This window comes from Vombatus ursinus, unplaced genomic scaffold, assembly GCF_900497805.2.
Source record: "Vombatus ursinus unplaced genomic scaffold, bare-nosed wombat genome assembly UNPS02014812.1, whole genome shotgun sequence".
NCBI lineage: Eukaryota > Metazoa > Chordata > Mammalia > Diprotodontia > Vombatidae > Vombatus > Vombatus ursinus.
In genome coordinates this window covers 46,049,109-46,063,545 of record NW_020954590.1, presented here as the reverse complement: position 1 = coordinate 46,063,545, position 14,437 = coordinate 46,049,109, and the positions used below count along the sequence as shown (strand labels likewise).

General features: G+C 37.1%; 1 protein-coding gene across 1 annotated transcript in view; it reads right to left on the bottom strand.

Moving 5' to 3' along the window:
• Positions 1-14,437, bottom strand: part of LOC114053942 (myomesin-1-like) — a 158,884-nt gene that overhangs the window by 54,705 nt on the left and 89,742 nt on the right. The window contains exons 15-18 of the mRNA XM_027877082.1: positions 7,009-7,192; positions 6,498-6,672; positions 4,204-4,325; positions 2,086-2,493 (exon numbers count right to left, since the gene is read on the bottom strand). Of these exons, the coding sequence (XP_027732883.1) occupies positions 2,086-2,493; positions 4,204-4,325; positions 6,498-6,672; positions 7,009-7,192 (889 nt within the window). The remainder of the gene's footprint in view (positions 1-2,085; positions 2,494-4,203; positions 4,326-6,497; positions 6,673-7,008; positions 7,193-14,437) is intronic.

Below are 14,437 nucleotides of genomic sequence, written 5' to 3'. Positions count from 1 at the left end.
TTACTATCTGTGGGACCCTGGACAAGTCACTTAACCTCTATGTGGCTCAGTTTCCTCAATTATAAAATGGAGATAATAATAGCACCTACCTCCCAGGGTTGTTGTGAGGATCAAAATGAGTTAATAATTATAAAGTGCTTTTGCAAGCCTTAAAATGCTATATAAATACTAATTATTATTTATAGAGATAGAGATTATTTATAGAGAGATAGTCTCTCTATCATAGTGGTTAGAGATTATTTATAGAGAGATAGTCTCTCTACCATAGTGGTAGAATCATTTTCAAATGGTTCCCATGATATTATTCAGTTGCTGAACATACTTAATATTAAACCTGAGTAAAATTCAGAGGGTATTTTAAGTCCTCCCTGATTTAGAGTGCCCCTTTTCATTAACTTATCAGTCAATGAAAATGTAATTTTAAATGATGGTACTTGAGGAAAAATCATCTAGATATGAAGGAGAATTTTCTTCATATTTAAAAGGACTATGGAAAGCACCCTCCACAAAAGCCTTATTCTGAATTCTAGAAGGTTGTAGCATCACAGCCCAAGTTCCTTCAGATTCTACAAGATGGGAAAAGTTTTCAATATACATCTAACATCTACAGTCCAAAGACCAACCCATCTAAGTACACAGACGAACATCACCAGTAACATAGTGATGTTGAATTTTCTTTTTGGCTACCATAACTCATGAAATTAATAAGAGCACTGAATGATCCTCATTCCTCCATGATATGCCCCCTTCCACTTCTGCAGTGCCAATGGTAGAGTAGCAGAAAATGGGATAGAAGGTATTTAGCACTACACAGTTCATCTACTATTTATGAAGATTTATCTAACTATTGGTACGCTTAACGTGTGATCTCTGTATGGTATCCCATAAGCTGACACCCTATTGAAGCAACTGAACCAAATCTGAATAACACACTGGTACCTCCTTGAGTATTCAAAGAGCAAAGGAGAGGCCTCCATTGAGTAGAAGTGGGTGGATCCTCTATGGGGGACTTATGGAAAGACATGAACAAGAACTGCAGAAGATGAGATAGTGTGGAAGGGTTGTGACCTGCATCAGTGGAATGTGTGTCCTCATTGAAGACATCACAAATCCACCAAAATTCTACAATAAAGAAGGTGCAGGAGTGGGTCCATTTGGATAAAGCTTTTAGTAATCTGGGTAACTTTTGCCTAGCTAAACACCCCATACTATTGGAATTTCTACTTTCTCCCAAGTACTATAAACAAACCAGTAGGATAATAACCAACTATTATAGCACTGGGATTTCAATTGCTAAAAAGTAGACTATCATATAATGGGAAAATGCATAAATTAAATGGGAAAATCATCTCATGTAGCTCTTCTTTCTCAGTAGCTTTCCAGATTTTCAGCTTACTCTTCCAAGTTTAATACTGGAAAATGTCATATCACATCTTTGACATGATATAACAACATGACTGACTTTTAGCTGAAGTATGAGCATCAGTCATCAAAAGATAATACCTAGGATGACAGCAAAACTTAATCTTATGTAATTATTCCTTTGTGAAAGCTTTCTCTTATACAATTGATAGAAATGTTATATAAGAACCCTATGTGGGCCATGAATGATAGTGAAGTAATTTCCATTATGATCCCATAGAATATAAGGTTCTTGAGGGCAGAGGCTGTTTTGATTTTGCCTCTTTGTACTCTAGTGCCCAGCACAGTGATTGACAGATAGTAGATATTTAATAAATGCTTATTGAGTGACTCCTAATACAAATAAATTTACCAAGGATGTTTCAAAACCACCAAATATTGAACAAAGAATTTATGTTGACCTCATTACTCAATGACATTAAATGTTTACTGTTAATAAATGTAATGCATAATGTACAGGTGAAGGAAATGTATGAAATGACTTTTCTAGCCCATGCATAAATGTGCTCTATATGGAGACCAAAAGATAGATAACCTGGGAGAAGAAATTAAACATCAATGAAAATGACAAATGATTATGGCTTGAACAGTGAGATGAAAACACTGATAGAGACCATTGATGGATGGACGCTGGTGGAATGACTTGACTTCACAGGCTCTCACCTACGACCTTCTTCTTTTTCCCTTTTTCCAAAGTTGCAGGGGCTGCAGGGTCAGACTTACTTTCCCCCTGGTCAGCTGCTTTCTCAGTTTCTGCTGATGGCGTATGATCCTCCTGAACTGTTTCACTTACTTCTTTTACTTCTGGTTTCCCCTTAGCAACTTCCTTCTTCGATGCTGGAGCAGGTGCCTGATTATCCTGAACTTTTTCACTTACTTTACTGACTTCTGTTTTGTCCAGGCTACTAGAGCTATCGGGTGGTGTGTATTGGTTAAATTTATCACTGCTATCAAGCAAAGCAGCTTTCTTAAAGGTTGGTTGGGAGGCTTCATGCATACCTCCCTTGTAGTCGGTTAGTCCACCAGCTTTATCATTCAGTTCAGGCCACACACCTTGAGACACTCCTCCCCCTACAAGTACCAGAAAACAACAGAAAACACTTTGAACCAGAAAAGGTTATGGATCTCTCATTCTTTAACAGACAAAAAAAGAAGAACATTAACAACAGCAAGAGACAGAACAAGAGTAATCTCGCTATTACAGAAATCAGAATACATTTGGGTTGGCAAGAGATATGAATGCCATATGTCTCACACACTGTACACCAAAGAATATTCTAACATCTCTATTAACCAAGCAGATGAAGAAAAACAGAGAGAACCACAGACAGAACATGAACAATTTTGATTTTCCAAAAACCAAAGTGCTTTTTAAAATATGCGAAACATGTCTCATACGTTACACGCAAGAAAACATTGAACTTTCTCCATTATTCAACAGGATGAAGAAATGAACAGCAAGAACATAATAGACAGAACACAAGCAGAACTGTTTTATGGATGTTAGAATTCACATGTATCAACAAAGAAGAGCATTTGGGTGTACCTCCCATCCTTAATGGGATCTAAAGAATGCAGTCTTGGGAGCTCACTGAAGGTAACGGATATTAAATAGGGGATAGGCACCGAACCTGTCATTTCGCCGACATAGGGAACTCCCAGAAGAGGAAATTCTCTCTACCAATATGGCTGGCACTCCCTCTGCAACTTCGAGCCTCTGAAATTTGTCTATAGCGCTGAGACATTCAATGAATAGCCCAGGGTCACACAGCAAGTATGCTAGAACATCAGAGGCCAGAACTTTAAAAACTATACCATGCTGTCCATGATAATTAAATGATATTCCAAATATTTAATGCTTAGCTAGGTGGTATAGTGGATAGAGCACAGGAGTTAGAGTCAAAAAGACCCGTGTTTAAATCCTGACTGAGACACTTACTAGCTGTGTGGCCTTATGAGGTTAAAGGAGACAACATGTAAAGTATTTTTCAAACCTTCAAATGCTTTAGAAATGTAGCTGTTATTAATTACGTACTAACTAATATATTAATAACCAATAAGCATAAATATTTTGGTATAGCACCATAACATCTATTTTATATTCCTTTTACCTTTGTAAAAATATATAGATTGGAGGTACATTCCAGTAGGATTAGAATGAAGAAAGCATACTGTCAGTGTCAGTAAACAGGTATTTTAGTTGCTTTAGACTAGAAATACAGATGGAGATGAAACAGGAATGAGCCAGCAGCTTTATATGACATGCATGGAGTTTTAGAGGAGTTAGTAGAGATAACAGTATGTAAGATGAGTACCATGAAACAGGATGTATGATGATAGTAGTAGGATAAGGGATGGAAACAGACCAGGATCTTGTGATGATGAAGTGATTTTTTTTTAGGCAACAAGATGATGTGCATTATGGATGATATACCATGTCATGGAGTCTGACCGGATCTCCACAGTTCCCAGGATGAGCATGAAGTTAGAATGGAGTTTCACACAATGATTCATGAGAAACATCTGGGGGAAGCTTGACTTGTCAAGATGAAAAGGCTACAGGTGCACAGAAACTGGATAAGTGATGGAATGTCTGCTTAATGACAGCTATGAAGTGTTAGAAGTCACCTAGAGGAAAGGATCCTCTGAGAGATGGTACCATTAGGCTATAAAACAAGTTTTAAACATCATTTCTGGAAGGGAAAAGAACACCTTACTTTATTCATTAGAAATACTGAAATTCATTTTTTCTACTGACTTAAACATGGATAGAAGACCTACCAATAGCAGCTTTCACTTCAATTGCTTCTGAATCCTGTGAGTATTCACTAAGTCCAGCTGCATTCATAGCTCTGACTCGGAATATATAATTCTGACCATTAAGAAGTCCATGGCAGGTAAACCTAAAAGAAGAAGCAACAAAAAAGAGAGATTTTTTTCCCTTTTCCCCTAAGAAACTGATGGAGAAAAAGCTGAATTAGATGGGTTCCTAATCTAGCTTAATGCTTCTGATCTTGGGCAAAGTGCTTTTTTAAACTAAGTTATGTTTGCATTTGAGATAGGGAGAAAATGGAGGCACTAGGTGGCACAGTGAATAGAGCATTGGGTCCAGAGTCAAGAAGACCTGAGTTCAAAATCTGCCCTTAGACACTTAACTAGCCATGTGACCCTGGGCAAATCATTTAATCTCTATTTGCCTCTCTTTCCTTATTTGTAAAATGGCGATAACAATAGCCCTTAAGCTGGGGGTTGTTCTAAGGATCACAACAGTGCCTGGCACATAGTATGTATTATAGAAATGTTAGTTGTTATTATTATTATTACTATCCTGACCCATTCAAAAACAGGGAAACCAACAGAAGATATCAGCTGTTTGTTCATAACACTGAGGTATAGTATCTATTGTCACCAGGCATCTCATGTGAAGTCCAATAAACAGGGAAGTTACACTAAGACTTGAAAATATGATTTTAGAAAATGAATTCCAAAATGACAAGTTCTACTTTAAAGGAACATCTCTTGTGCTGACATTGTCTCAACTAAGGTAGAATAACCAGGGAGGCTCTACCAAGAACTGAAAATAAGATGACCAAAAAATGGATTTCAGAATTGTAACTTTGACTTCATACTATCACTTTCTGTGACATTCAGATAAAGGCGTCAGTAATGAGCTACAAAGTCCTTGGGCAGCTTCATACTTATCACATTTCCACTCCATTAGGCTAGAAATAGTTATTCTATGAATCACTATAATATTCTATCCCATCGGTAAGGGCTGTCAAAGCTGAGGAAATAACAGCTGTCTGCTAATGATCATTACTATTAAGAATATTAGAGTTGTAAAATATTTATTACAAGAACCTATAATCTAGCCCTTGAGAGGCCAATGTGTCAAAATCTGACCAGGAATAGAATGCAGCTGAAAAGGTTCTGCACAGATGCAGCGAAGTTTGGGAGAAGAGAATTAAAAAAACATAAGGAGGAAATAGTGCCTTTGATCCAGGCTAAAGTGAATTCACTGCAAAAGTGTTAGTTAACAACTCTGTCTTCTAACCCAATTTATTTCTATTCTCTAGTGCCTAGTGATCTGAAAAAAGAACTAACCTATCCATCCCTGATGGCACCTTCATTGCTCAAAGCTGGCCCTCTGAGAAGTAGACCCTCTGAGGAAATGAAACGTTTCTCAAGCCTATCTCAATGTAGCCCTGAACCTACAATTCTGTTGGTTTCCTCTGGGAAACTGAAAGCATCGTTCATTGGTAAAACAGATGCAATAATAATAGCTGATGATAGTCTATTGTAAACATTTTCTCATATGATTCTCAGAATAGTACTGTGAATAGGTCCCTCAGGTATTATCATCCTCATTCTACATATGGGTAAACTGAGGCTCAGAGCGGTTAAATGACTTGCTCTGGGTCACACAGCTAGAAAGTGTCAGAGGCAGGATTTGAACAAGCTGTCTTCTGACTACAAATTGCTGTTCTCTTTCCACTATACCAACTGCCTCTAGAAGTCATAATAATAATAATAATAATAATATAATAATAATAATAAAAATATTTACACAGCACAGCAACTAAGAAAAAGCTAAGTGATGCCATCCCAGTAGATGTTATCCCACTAGTTTTAATTACATTGATGTTTAGAATCTTAAAAATATTACTACTTTCCTTTTCTGTTCAAATTGTACATGTAATCCTGCATAATTTATGTTATTTGGCACCAAATGTTCCAAAGACATATATTGGTTATTGCATAAAGAAATAGAATTTAAGAGGCAGATTAGAAGAGAAAGAGAGACAGAGAGACAGAAAGATAATTTTGATTGAGTCGTCAGGCACCTGACATTGTGGGTAAAAAAAAAAAGCATTGTTTATAACATTTCAAGGAGCCATAGTCCATTTATAAATAATTCATGATATTTTAAATATCTTTTCTACTTCCCTTTGGATTTTTGTAAATGCCTAGTAAGTTTAACTGTTTTATTTATTTTCCCCATTTTTGCTTAGTGGTAGAACTCTACTGCATGATCACTAGCATCTGCTAGCACCCCACACCCTTTCTTCTGTTACCGTGAGCCTTTCACAGGGTTATTGTTGCAGGGTTCCCAATGATTAGATCCAACAACGCTTGACTCAATGTAGTACCCAACCAACTCTTTAGCATCTTTTGATTCTTCCCAAGTAACAACCACCGAAGTATCGGTATTCCTGCTGGGAATGATTCGGCCAGGGGCTTTGGGAATATCTGAGAAGAAGGAAAAATAGCTTATCTATTGTTTGAAATCAAGTCTATATTTCAGAAGCCAAAACAATGAAATACTTGTCTGGTGTAGTGATAGGCATCATTTTGGATTCCATTTCATGAGAAATATGTGAAAGTTATTACCTCTGGTGAATTAGAAACATTTTCTCAAATGATTCTTGAAATCAATGATCTAAACTCAAAATTTTTAAAAATGAATCTTAAAAAAAATTTATATGTAATTTGGAAATATTTAATGAAATAAATAAAAATTTTTTTTTTAAAAATCAAATGCTAGTTCAAAGTTGTCATAAAATGTATACTTGGCTATGTACTTACCAAGTTTGTCCCCAACCACAGTAACATCAGTTGCCTCTGACGGCTCACCAATTCCTGCTGAGTTAGAGCATCGAACTCGGAAACGGTAGGATTTCCCTTCAGCCAAATCAAACAGGGCAAAACGAGGAGACTTGACAGGGATCTCCGTGTTCACTCTCTGCCAGTTCTCTGTATCTGCCACACACTGCATTCAGAGAAACAAAAATCCTTCAGAAAATGGAAGATCTCAATTGAGATTTGAGGCCCAGGTTGACTGTGCCACACGGCTTTACCATGTGCTATTTATTGCTCATGTAAAATTGGAATGGGGATCTGGAAGGAGTGGATAGAATACTAGATTTGGAGTTACAAAGACCTGAGTCAGAATCCTGCTTCAGACAGTAACTGTGTTACCCCAAGAGGATTTCTTACACTCTCTAGGCCTATTTTCATCACACCTGTAAAATGAAGAGGTTGGATTTGATGAGCTCTTAGGTTCCTGATAACTCTAAACTTGTGATCCTCCGATCCTCTGAAATGTCAGAGAGAGACAGAGAGAGACACACAGAGACAGAGACAGAGAAACATAGAGAGCTGGACTGGAGGCAAACAGGGTCCTGACAGGCAGCATTCTTGACTTTGTTCCAGTAGCACAGTGCCCGTCAGTAGGTACTTAATGAATACTTTTTGACTCGACTTCTTAACTAAAAAGATCACTATTATGCCTCTGGGATTCTGTAAGTCACTTCATTACTTCATAATGTCACAATTACTGGTACTCTGTCCATTGGCATGGATCATAAGATCCTTTGTCTTTTAATGGATGGTTTTATAAGTTGCTGTGGCTGGAAAAATTTAGTACCTCAAGGCCAGACTTGTTAGAATGAGCCTATTCCACCATACTTAGCTACGCCAGCCCTTGGGTGACAATCATAAAATCCATTGCTGGGATTACAGCATCCTTAAAGCCAGAGAAATAACTAAGAATCCTAATACCTACGTGCAGCTAGGTGGCTCTGTGGATAGATTGTTGGGCCTGGAGACAGAAAGACCTGAAGTCAAATTTGGCCTCAGACACTTACTAGCTGTGTGACCCTGGGCAAGTCACTTAACCTCTGTTTGCTTCAGTTTCCTCAACTGTTAAATGGGAATAATAATAGTACCTACTTCCCAGAGTTGTGAGGCTTAAATAAGATAATAATTGTAAAGTATTTACTTAGCACGGTGCCTGGCACACAGTAAGTACTATATAAAGCTGTTATTATATATATATATAGCTGTTATTATTAACATCTGAGCCAGATTTAGAGGCAGCTAGGTGGCTCAGCAGGTAACAGCCCTACGCTTGGAGTCAGGAAGACCCGAAGTCAAATCCGGTCCTAGACACTTAGTGGCTGCGTGACCCTGAACAAGTCGCTTAACCCATTTGCCTTAATCCATTGAAAAAGGAAATGGCAAACTACTCCAGTATCTTTGCCGAGAAAATCCCACAGACAGTATTGGGCTGATATGGTCCATAGGGTCATGCAGAGATGGACACGACTGAACAACTGAACAACAACAACTGGGACAGATTCAGTTGGGGAGGCAGAGATAGCACAGAGGACAGTCAAGTTAGGGATACATTAGTGGGTGGCCCATCTCTCCCAGAATCCAAGCATGGAAGACTGTGAGGAAGGTAGAGGGATGGTGCATGGAGAGAGAACGTTCTTGGATGTTGGTGCTCTTTAAAGTAAATTAAAGTAAAGCCCTGGTCATGGCATACTTGTTACGGGTCTACTTGAAGCCTTTCTCCTTTGGTAGGACTTACCAAAGCTTGTGCTCTACTGACATACTCTTTCACAACAATTATAAAATAACCTTAGGGAAGTTCTCTATGAGTGTGTGTGTGTGTGTGTGTGTGTGTGTGTGTGTGTGTATTAGTATCTATATCCTCATGCTGAGATTTATTTTAGGGACAGGGCTGTGCTTTATACTTCCTTATATTCCCTTGGGCAACTAGGTAGTGCAATGCATAGAGCACTAGGCCTGGAATCAGGAAGACTCATGTTCATGAGTTCAGATCTGGCCTCAGGCACTTATAAGCAGTGACCCTGAGTAAGTCACTTGACTCTATTTCCCTCAGTTTCTCATCTATAAAATAAGCTGGAGAAGGAAAATGCAAGCTACTCCTGTATTTTTGCCAAGAAAACCCAAATGAGATCAAGAAGAGTCGGATACCACTGAAAAATGATTGAACAACAACAAAATATTCCCTTACTCTTTTTCTCTAATCCCCACCCCTCCCCTAGCATCTAACACAGTACTAAGTATAGATGGTTTATAATTATCTGTTGAATTGAATTGAACTGAAATGAATCATTAAGAATGTCCTACTTAAAGCAAGTTTCAATTAATGATTCTATGGAAAGATTCTTTCCTGGCTTAAGTTTCAGAATGAACGTAGGAGATTTAATGAGTGATTTTTACTTTAATCCTAGTTCACTTCATTGGACTAAAAGAATGTTGAATGACCTAGAGACTGTTGGATGAAAAGTGCTGTATAAATTAAAAGAATTGCTATTATTTATACTTTTATCAGTAATAAAAGGTACCTGAAAGGCTCAAGGATTACCCTTTCCCTCCCTCTCCCTTTTTCACTATGCCCAGGTTTTGCAAATACTAAAATTCAGTAAGATTTGGGTTTGGAATATTATAAGTAGTGTCAGTTTGATTCATAGGAAAAATGGATAACAATAAATAAGATGTGAGTTCAGAACATCCCTATACCTTGAAAACTCTGGCCCCTAGTTGATAGCTGAGGTCTAAAATTCTACACCTTAGAGTTTCTTACCTTCATTTTAAGCCTTTGATATCCCTGGGAAACACTTTATATTGTTATGAATCACTTATATCTTAGTGTGAATGGATGAGCTGAGCAAGCATAGATTATAAAAAGTATGCTGCTTCCTTGTACCTTTTGGGGATTGGGATTATAATGGGGAGGTACAGACAGAGAAGCTGAGCAAATTAAGAGAATATTGTAGGAAGCTTGGATGTTAGCATTTACATAGGACTTTTAGGTCAAAAAGTGCTTTAGATCCATTTAAAGTTTGGCAATGGAAGAACCCTGTTTTTAAGATATAAATAGCCCTTTCTGGAAAAATCTCAATTTAAATCAGTTCAAGAGTCTAGTCAAAGCATAGTAGATATGTAGTTACCGGATTTGTGATCTTCTAGTAATGGCAAAGAAACAAAAGTTATTATTCTATGTACCTATTAAAAGTTCAGGTAAATATTTGGCAGCTAGGTGGTGCAGTGGATAGAGTGCTTTGCCTGGAGTCAGGAAGACTAGAGTTCAAATCCAACCTCAAATATTTACTAATTCTGTGACCTTGGGCAAGTCACTTCTCTGCCTCAGTTTCCTTATCTATAAAATGAGCTGGAGAAGGAAATGGCAAATCACTCTAGTATCTTTGCCAAGAAAATCCCAAAGAGAGTCACGAAAAGTTGGACATGACTGAAAACCACAACGACATGTTTTGTAAGGAAGATATGCAAATATGGTCAAGCTTTGTCCTGATCCTTAAAGAAGGGTCTGTGATCAAAACACTATACAGAGAAGTGAAATATGAGAGTTCATCTAGAGGACTCTTTCTCCTTCCCCCTACCTTTTCACCTCCCATTCCTCCTAGGGAGTGAAGTCTGCAAAGGGAGTATGTGTTGGATAACCTGGAGAATGCGCAGTTTCCTTTCCATTAAAAAAAAAAGTGTAGTCTAGTGTATGACAAAAACAATTGAACTTGAAGTTAAGAGAAATATGGGTTCAAATCCCACGTCTGACACTTATTAGTTGTGGGATCCTGGGCAAGTCTCTCTGGGCTTCAGTTTCCTTATCATTTGTAAAATGGAGGTAATAATAGTACTTATTTTAGATTTGTTGTGCAAATCAGAGATAGTGTGTAAATGAAGCACTTTATAAACCTCATAGCACTATATACATGTTCTCTATTATTATTAATAATTATTATAAAATACATCCATATGCAATTCCTAAAATGCAATACAACAGTAAGTCTACATACAGTGTGTTCTAAAAGATTCACTATCATCTCTTCAGTCTTAAATGCGCCCTATCACTTGCTCACCAGAATGCAGTATGGCTACCCTGTGACCTTAAGCACCTATGCCCTATATGGATAACATCCTAGATCATCACCTCCAGGACATCTTATGTTAATCTAGTCACCAGCCAGCTAGTCTAGAGTCTTCTCCTGTGACTTGTTGCTACTGCTGTGTGCTTTATTCCAATTTTATCTGTGATACAGGAGCTGAATATTCTCTAGATGTCCCTAGATGTCTCTAGGCATTTATGAACCAAAATGTTGGGAGTGAGGGAAAGAGGGAAGGAAGAAGAACAATCTCTATCGATCAGGTACAAAAACATTTTTCTTCAGAAAAGTCAATAGATCAAGAGTGTTCGTTGGAGATGTTTTTAGACTCAGGGCTCAGGAAGATGAGCTGACATTTGGACAGTGCTAAGTAAACATACTCAAGAGCTATTCCTCTGTATTTTATCTCCCTTGATAAATTATAAGAATCCTTAAAATTAGGGATCATCTCTTCTAATTCTGTTGTATTCCCCCAAAGACTAGTGCTCTAGCCATGATGTATTCCCCACAGATGTTGGTATTATCAAGTGTCTTTTCTATCCTGATAGATAAAAGAACATTCTGATCTCCATCATGAGCTCAGCTATGCTTAGTCATAGGAAAGTTATAAAATCAGAGAGAGAAAATAGAGTAGATGTGGCCAAAGCTTATCAGAAGCCCAAGTTGAGTCATCTGAAAGAACAAACTAAGTAGCAAATTAGTAACAGATTGTTACTAGGTTGCTTTTGTAAAAAAGAAGAAATGAAATATTGCTGTGCCCATGGGTGTGTCAACAAGTATGTCAGGTGTGCCCACTGATAATTCATCTCCAAAAAATTAATATTTTGCCTCATTTTTGTTTTTATTCTAAAATAAAATGTAGTTGTTAATTTTTTTAATTGTTTAGTTTTACTGGGGTTTTTTTAGTTTAATGATTAAAAATAACATCCTTTATGATTGAATAGCCTATAAATACCTTTTTAAAAATTCTCTTGGTGTATACTCTAATGAAATATGCTTTCACGACTATTACTATGCCATTAGAAACAATAAACATATTTTTGTACACGTAGAACTTTTTCCTCTTTGGTGTCTTTGGAGTAGAGGTCTGACAGAGATAAGGCTGCATCAGAGGCTGTTCACTGTTTTGTAAGTTTTTTGTGTATAATTCCAAATTGCTTGGAATAGTTGGATGTATTCACAGCTTCACTAACAGTGCATCAATGTGCCTGTTTTCCCATAGTCCCTCCAACATTTGTCATTTTCTTTTTTTTTTTAATTTTATCATATGAATGTAACAAAATACCACTGTGCTATAAGAAATGAGGGAAAAGATAGTTTCAAAGAGATGTGGAAAGACTTGTGTGAACTGATATAGAATGAAATGAGCAGAATCAAAAGAATTATTTAAATTGTGACATCAATATTATAAAAACAAACAAGTTTGAAAGACCTAAGAACTCTGATCAACTAAATAATCAACCATGGTTCTAGAGTACTGATGAAGAATGATATACATCTCATGACAGAGAGATGATGGACTAATACGCAGAATGAGTAATATGCTTTTGAACATGACCAATGTGGGAATATGTTTTGCTTAACTATCTTTGTGCATTACAGGAGTCCCTTTCTCCCTTCCTTCTTTCCTTCCTTTCCTCTCTTCTTCCCTCCTTCCTTCCTTCCTTTTTTTCTTCCTTCTTTCCTTCCTTCCTTCTCTTTTTTCTTTTCAATGGTTGAAACGATATGGGAGAGAAAAAAGGAATGCTTAATAATTGAAAAAATAATTTTTAAAGGAAATAATAAATATGAAGACTATAGAGAAGTTCAGAAAGTCTTATGTAAACTGATACAAAGTAAACAGAATCAGAAAGATAATATCCACATACATATTTACTACAATCTCATACCTTCCCCTCACAGATTAATTTTCATCTACTCTGTATGTATTTTATTCCTAATAGTTATTTATGCATATTTCTTTGTATCACCAGTGCTTAGCATAGTGCCTAGCACATAGTAAGCACTTAATAAATGCTTGTTGACTGACTGAATATAAATTGAAAGAATAGGAAAAAAAGAAAGAAAGAAAGAAAAGAAAGAAAGAAAGAAAGACGGAAGAAAGAAAGGAAGGAAGGAAGGAAAGTAGGAAGGAAGGAAGGAAGGAAGGAAGAAAAGAAAAAAGGAAGAAAAACTGAACTCTGTGTAAGTGTAACATTTAAGTCTGGCCTGATGAAGACTTGAGAAGATGCACCTCTCTCTCTTCTTCATAAAGATGGGGGACTATGGATGTGGACTATTACATATACTGTCCTGTTCTGTTGATGTTTTGGATAATTTTGCTGGCCTGACTTTTTTCTTTTATTCTTTGTATTGAGATATGGCTCTCTGGGAAGGGAAGTAAGGAAAGGACATAGAGATATATTTGGAGGTGGTATAAACACAAAAGATATCAATAATTACAAAAAAAATAGCAATGACCATCCCTGGGGTTTTTCAGAACTCTTACATTCTTACATCAAATTTGAAAGTAATTAGCTACTGATATCAGTATGTGATGGAGTGCCCCCCCCATTGTTAAGGTAAAAGAAAGATGTACTTGCCAAAGAAAAGAGTTAATAAAGGAAGCCTGTGGTCCTAAGGTTTTATCTTCATTAGCATGTGAAGGCGTATGGCAGTGAAGGAGAGAGCACCCACATAGACTGTTGCTACCCACTAGAGTTCTCACAGATTTAAATGACTGTAATAGATCCCTAAGAGCTGACTTGTGAATAAAGCTGACAGTGAATAGAGTGCTAGGCCGGTAATCAAGAGGACTCACCTTCCTGAGTTCAAATCCAGGCTTAGACACTTACTAGCCGTGTGACCCTGGTCAAGTCACTTAACCCTGTTGGCCTCAGTTTCCTCATATATAAAATAAGCTGGAGAAGAAAATGACAGACCATTCCCATTTCTTTGCCATGAAGATCCCAAATAGGGTCACAAAGAGTTGGACACGACTAAATGATTAAACAACACAACAGCAACAGCACCAGATTCCTAACTGGTCTTCCTACCTACAGATTCCTAAATATGCCAATTCATTCTATACACTTTTAACATCATTTCCCCCAAAGTCCTATTTTCATTAACCCCACTCAAGGACCTAAAATACCTCCTTATTTATTGCCTGTCAGAGCCAGTTCACACTCCTTTTGTTGGTACAGGTAATCTCTTTTAACCTTAGTTTTCTCATCTATAAAAAGAGGGAGGGAGTTAGATTAGATGACTTCTAAGGTCTTTTCCAGTTCTAAATCCTATAATCTTATGACTTGAAGTCC